The 6,968-nt window shown below is 41.6% G+C and overlaps 1 protein-coding gene across 5 annotated transcripts in view; it reads right to left on the bottom strand.

The window, feature by feature from the left end:
* The window catches only part of dnajc6 (DnaJ (Hsp40) homolog, subfamily C, member 6), a 50,763-nt gene that overhangs the window by 14,765 nt on the left and 29,030 nt on the right, over positions 1-6,968 (bottom strand). For 4 of the 5 annotated variants that reach the window (XM_014014296.1, XM_014014295.1, XM_014014292.1 and 1 more), the window contains 4 exons: positions 6,758-6,837; positions 6,448-6,641; positions 598-966; positions 360-503 (listed from right to left, as the gene is read on the bottom strand). In XM_014014296.1, coding sequence (XP_013869750.1) covers positions 360-503; positions 598-966; positions 6,448-6,641; positions 6,758-6,837 — 787 coding nt within the window. The remainder of the gene's footprint in view (positions 1-359; positions 504-597; positions 967-6,447; positions 6,642-6,757; positions 6,838-6,968) is intronic. The other variant, XM_014014294.1, reaches the window with a different exon arrangement.

Below are 6,968 nucleotides of genomic sequence, written 5' to 3'. Positions count from 1 at the left end.
ATTTATAATAGTATGTTGAAATGTTATTTAAAAGAGGTTGGAATTCTTTTGTTTTCTTATCGTCATCCATTTTGTTGAAAAGTTGTTTGTTTTTTTTAGTGGGACTATAATATTGCGCTTAAAACATGCTAAACAAATGTAATAATTATTGAATAGTAAATAAAAGTGAGAATAGACATTCTAAAAGTTGATGTTTCTTTATATATTTTGGAAAATGAGGGGTTCCTGGCCAGAAGCTAATGTTGCTTGTGGGGCCATGGTGTGGAAAAGTTTGGGAACCCCTACTGTAAAACGTGCCTCTTTCTGGTCCTGACATGCTATGAGAGAATAAGCAGCAGAGCAGTTGAAACATGCCTTACCCAGGCTTGTAGGCTGCAGAGTGGGGGATGGAGAACRAGCAGCATGCAGAAAAGGGTCTGGTTGCCCCACGTTACCTGGTCCGAGGAATGAACCCATCATCTCCTGAGGCTTGGACATGGGAGCTTTTCCAAATGGATCAAACGCTGAGGGAGGTTAAAAAAAAGGTGTTGCTTTGCTTTTCACTGCAAATGATCAAAAGTTACACAAAATGGTGCAAAGTGCTTTCAAACATCTGACCTGGTGCAGGAGAGGGAGATGGTGATGCAGTGTTTGAAGCCACTTTGTGTGGAGTGGACTGGGTGGACGAGGGTCCACTGGTCGGCTGTGGTGGTCCACCAAACAGGTCCCCGAGGAGGTCGGTGCTCACAGCTGCTGAAGTCGGAGGTTGAGACAAGTGGCAGGGACGGTTGATGTCCTCCCCGCCCAGACCGAGGAGGTCCACCTCCTCGGCAGGTTGGGGCGCGGCAGGCGCCGGCGCCGGGGGTTCTGGTCTCTGYGAGGCCGTGCTGATGCTGCTCCGCTGGCTGGAGAGCGACAGCATTTCGTCGTCGGAGGCTTCGCTCTCCTCCCCGTGGCCCCGACCTTCTGCTTGTTGCCGGCTMGGCTCTGACGGGGAAAGAACCAGAATATGTGTGAATGTAGGAGAACGCTGGGAAAGATGCATCCAAGCTGATCGGAGCGAGTTRTTCAACAAAGCGGGACGGAAAAAAAGCAAAAACAAAAAGCAGTCTAAGARAAAAGGTCATCACTGCTACAAGCTACAACTTTTCTCCTAATACTTTGTACTAGACATTTGCACCCGCTTCGGATGTTATCATCCATTAAATGGACGTTATTAGTCATTATCAGTCCCATACAATGGYTGCAGACTGGCTTCAGACTGTCCCGACTGTGCCGCCTACTGGGTTCTCCATCCCATAGAATGGCTTCAGACTGTCAGCTGGTTAGTACGAGGCATAAAGCCACTAAGGTTTTTTATGCAATCTGGTTARAATGAGGCATAAAGCTACATAGGTTAATTTTAKAGAAAATGACATGGGCTACGATAAAGTAGACCGGACTCCGGCGGTAGCAGATTGTTGCCTTCCAACGTATATGGTACTGGTAACCCTCTAGGGGGCACTGTCGGGACAGTCTRAAGCCATTCAATGGGACTGATAACCGCTAATAACGTCCATTTAATGGACTGATAAAATCCGAACCGGCTGACATTTGCACAAAAGGCAAACACTGGCTGCAGCTGCTAAACAGATCTACGTAAAAAATGTATTTTTTTCCGTTTCTTCATACAGGTACTTAAACTATAGGGGTGGGGATGTACGTAAGGTTAACCTCAGCTAGTGTCAATCAAAAGCATTTATCCACCTTGGTAGAACATTAAAAATTGATTTTTGCTAGAGACTGCATGTAAATTGTGTTTTGGACACAAGCAGAAAGAGGAAAAATACTGTCTGCTGCCATCACATCAGGGAATGAATGTTCAGAAATTTGTTGAGGCTCATCGTTTATTCTCCAGAGGGCAGGAAGTCATCCTGTAAAGTTCTACCAAAGTGATAAATTACCACARGACATGGGTTTCATTTCAATTTAATCAATGCAGAACGTAAACACGAAAGGCCAAACAGAGTTTCCCAATAAGAGAAAATGTAGCTGTCAATATTTTAATCTACTTTGAAGAGTGGGATTGAATTGAATGAAGACCCTGTTAAAAATAGTCACTGATTGTTTCGTCTGACAGGCCTGTGATCTCCATGTCTTACCCTCCAGATCCAAGCCCTCCATCTCATCTTGCAAGGACAAAAATTAGATACGTTAGTGTTTTGCTTTGTTTTTAGTACTGGGCATAGATTAAAATTTAAATTCGCAACTAATCTCATGATATTTTTGTTATTGATTGCGATTAATCTAATTTCTTTTTTTAGGAACGCTTACTCTATAGCTGAATATGTGTATAAACAGTATGTTGCAATACACTCCATATATGACACACTACTGTATGCACATATTTTTTATGTTATTGTTTTTTGTTTTAGCTTCTTGTCAGTCTTTTATTGCTTAGTGGGGTTTTTTTTTTCATTGCTGCAGCTCAGACCTCAGTATCTATCTTTTGTTCTTTGTGAAGACTACTCATTTGGAATGACAATAAAAATGTCTTGAATCCTTTGATTAATCTCATTTTTAGGCACAACCTTTAATTATGACTCAAAGATGTTTACAGCATTTTTCAGTGACTGTTTTATATAGTAAAAACGTGCAGTGTATTTTCAAAAACATAAAAAAAGGAAATAAATAAGGCAAAGCAAGCCTGCCGTACTTTTTTCTCCCACACACTGGTCAGCCCCGTTCGTAGAACCCTCCTGAGTTTGTTATGGTGGTTTTCATATTTAAATGAYATTTCAGGCTTGAAATACTCCGGTGGTGAGAYWGTTCAGYGTTGCAGSATTTACAGATAAATATACTTATTTCCAGCCTGCTGTCAGGAGTTTTAAAATAAATAAAAAAATGMCCTGAAGAATGCGGTGACTTCTGACATGTTTCCTTTTCCGGCTGCTCGGGTTCATGTGAGCTGCTGCGCGTTGCCCTTCAACACATCAGCAACAAATGCTCTCATTGGTTGAGACGCGTGACGAAGGCCATCTAAAGCCAAAAGCATTCAAGAACCCATCCCACGTCATGACCACTGGCATCGTGTGTGTGCGTTCATAGTCAGTGAACCGAGATAAATATAAAGAAATGAGCTGCGCTAACGGGCGCTAAAAAATTATCAACGGTAACGCCTTAACTTGCCTAGACCTAGTTTTTTTGTATTAACATATTGCATTTTTTTCTCATGTGACAGCTGGTTAGTTTAGTGTGTACAGCAGGTGTCTTATGAAGGGAATATGTGTTACACACAATGTGTGTGTACGTGAATAGGCATCAAATTGTTTAAACTGTGTATTTTTATGTTTGTATTTTATATCATGATTAGGGATGCAAATAATTAATCGACTTACGATTAATTGTCGAATAATGGTTTATTAGATTAAAATTTCTTCCATTCGATTAATTGAAAACATCCATTTAAGCCTTATTTCAGTGTAGTTTTGCCTTCATTCAGTAGATGGCACCACTGCTCTCAGCCTGGCCTTACTCTACCGCTGAGCTGAGCATAGAGCCGTCTCGATGTGGGCAGTGTCATTGCGCAAATCTTGTTTAATTGTATTTGCGACACAACAATGATAATGGACTAAACCAAACTCAAAGGAAAAGTATCGAAGGTTGTACCGGACTATCCAGCAGTATGACGCTTAGGACGACGAAGAACGGTTAGCTAACTTTAGCTAACGTTAGCTTCTTGTAGAGTTTGACTCCATGTGAAAGAACCAAAACAAAACAAAATAAAAGTTAGTCACTACAAATAATCACTGTGAAGTTAATCTCATCTGTGTGACGTAAYCCGGCCAGTGAACAAATCAAATGAACAGTAGCTGACGTCAAATCAATCCAGCCCAGATAGAACCACAAGGAATGTAAACAAACAGTTCCAGTACTCATTTGTATGTTTACCCCTCTCAGGTCATGTTTATAGTTTGTTTTTGAGTAAATCTTTAGATTTATATGTGACCCTGTATTTAAATGTTAGTGTTACACTTCTCTGTTCGGGGTGGATCAAGTGTTTTACCGTACTTATTTTATCTTTCCTTTTTTTTTAATTAGCAACCTAACAGATTCCTGTTTTTTATATTTTGTAAATATGTCCAAGTTTAATAATGTGTGAGAAATACAAAATTTTCTGTTTATTCAGTCAGTGTTTAATACAGCTGGCACAATAAATTTTATAAAATGTAATACTGTATTTTTTTGTTTAGTGTGTAAAAACATAGCATTTCATGTTATAGAAAGACCCTTGAATCAAGAGAAATGTCAGGTTTTTAGGAAAATGGTTGCTTATCAATTAATCGTTAGTCAATCAATAAGATCAATCAACTTTAGATTAATCCATTAATCAATAACTTGCATCCCTAATCATGATACAAAATTAGTTCAGCTTAAAAATATGTAAACTACATATAATTTCGCAATGTCATACGTAGATTTTATTAGCATTTACACTAATTTTTTCCAAATAACTGAAGTATTGTATTGGTGAATAGGRATGGGTAAAAACCCATGTGAGCGGGGGCCTCATAAGTGGGCCCATTACTCTCCCAAAGAGACACTGAGCTTTTAAACAAACCTTCACCTCAGTTGAAGGGCACCAGGTTAGAAACACTCAGTGTTCTGAGCTTCTCAGGATCCACAAAAGGTTCTCCAAGAATTCTTTCCCTTTGACTGCTCAGAGCCAGGCATTGACCTAAGTAGTGCAAAGAGGTCTCTAGTTCAATTCCACAGGCATCACACAGAACATTGTCATGGAGTCCCATCACCATTTTGTGGCAGTTGAGCAGGTTCTGCCCAGTTAGGACTCCAACCAGTGTACTTAAAGTTTTCCTTGTCAGTGAGCTTTCCCAAACCTAGGATTTGGGCCATTTATCAGYTCCYGTGYCTGTCTACAGYCCATCAGCTCCCTCCAGTGGATTGAGAGTTTATGTCTAATCCAGGCCTGCAGGGCAGTCCTACAGACTGTTGCTGAGGTACTTACAGCAGGCTATGGTTCTTTGAAGTGGGCCTGACTGCCAGCTTTTGCAAGGTAATCAGCACGCTTGTTACCATTAATGCCATTTAACAGTAACAMAGTTATCTCTCCCCAGTTGGTCGACTGCTTTGGCATACTCCTAAGCCAATAATGACATTAAGTGTGGCCCTTGGATAGCTCTAATAGCAGCTTGGCTATCTGTTATGGTACGTTCACACCGAACACGTTTTGAGCAGCAAAAATGCTCCCAACGCCTCAAGTTGGACGTGCTACGTTCAGACCGGGACACAGACCAGACGCGTCTGAAGAGGGAGGAGCGTCTTGTTTTTTTTCCAGTCTGTCTTCGGCAGATGAAATAAAGATAAAATAAAGAAAATGACTTTGCTTTATTTACAAAGAGCAAGCGAACGTTGCACACAGCAGATAATTAATTCACCAGATAATTTAGAGGCAGTCTGTTCGGTTAGTTTCACCACTCCAGGAGCTGCGCGCTGACAAACCATTTTTTTTGTCCCAAGCCCAGTTTATCAACGCGGTCAGTTTAATGAGCTGCTGACCCACGTCGCTGCTGGTATCTCCTGCCAGAAAACCAACTGCAGACGGTCCATTTCAGATAAAGAGCTCCTGTCCGTCTGTTTCGGTTTAGTGGGAAACATTCAGGAAACCGTCACGTGGAAAAATGAGTCTCTCTGATTGGTTGTGGCGGTACGGCGAGCAGCAAAAGTTCAGATTTTTGAACTTGAGCGTCAGCTGCTTTGGACGCACCGCATGCACGGAAAWCGCTATACCGCTACCTTCCGCTTCCTTGCGCGCCGCTCTAAACGGACTTGGTGCGCCGCGAGACCCCTAGAGGAGCGTCCACCATGGACTTCGCATGTAAACCGGCCACTCCTGCAGCTCAAAACGCGTTCGGTGCAAACATAGCGTTAGGATTAATATTTCCTTCTGTGTACACTGAAGTTCTGTAGTGAGAGATGCCACACCTAGTGGGTATCTGTACTCTCTTTCACTGTGGTTGTGCAAAATCAGCACCCCTGCGCCTCCTGACCCCTTCAGAAGGGATCCGTTTGTAAAACAGTAGAAACAGTTGGGAGACAGGTCCACCATAGAGAAATGACTCCAGGCTTACCTATCTTCAATCTCTGTCTTAAAGTTTGATTCAAAATYGTATTTTTTGACCATTCTGTCTCTGCAGTTACTGGAACAGCAGCAACTGCCCAGTTCCAGATTCTACTGTGCAAAGAACTGCAGTAAAAAGAAGCCGATTCACACAGAAAGAAAAATAAAAACTGACTAAATACGTAAGGATATAGTAAGGATTGCCCTGGTGACGCCTCCCAAGGGAGGTTCTGACAGATAAAATGGTTTAGGGTTCGAACTGCATTTTGTTTTACAACAGTACATATAAATCCCCCATAAATGTAAAGTCCAGCGCTGATCGATGTTCAGCGTTACTGCTCCCACAGTACCTGCAACAGCCAGAGCGTCCTGATGTTCCTGATGGCAGGAAAAGAGCACGCTGGGACTCAGGTCTTTACAGGGGAACTGCTCCCATGGTGGTGTCAGGTCTTTCTGCTTGTCCACCCCCTCTACCKCCATGTCCAATATGACGTGGAACAGCTGAGGGTATTTCTCTGGAGAATCGCAGGCGTCAAGCTCTGGTCTGAGAAGAAAATTAAGGTTTGAGAGGCGTAAAAGGAGGTGGGGGCTGTAAAGCATCGAAACTGTGAAATACTGGAAAAGAAAACGATAATTTGATTTCATGACAGTTTTTCTTACTTGTTAAATTTTAACATAGTTGTTCCAGGAGTGATGAAGCCAGTGTGGAACTGGATCTGAAAAATCTGGGTGTTGGACACCTAACAAGATAAAATAGTTGGTGTTTTTTTTTCCTTTATGACACATATGTGCTTAAAACTACTTTAACATAATAATAATAATAATATTAATAATAATAATAATAATGGTTATGATAATTTTGACATATACT

This window comes from Austrofundulus limnaeus, unplaced genomic scaffold (assembly GCF_001266775.1).
Source record: "Austrofundulus limnaeus strain Quisiro unplaced genomic scaffold, Austrofundulus_limnaeus-1.0 Scaffold113, whole genome shotgun sequence".
In the NCBI taxonomy this organism is placed as follows: Eukaryota; Metazoa; Chordata; class Actinopteri; order Cyprinodontiformes; family Rivulidae; genus Austrofundulus; species Austrofundulus limnaeus.
Note: the sequence above shows the minus strand (reverse complement) of the source record. Positions and strands in the feature narration are given on the sequence as shown.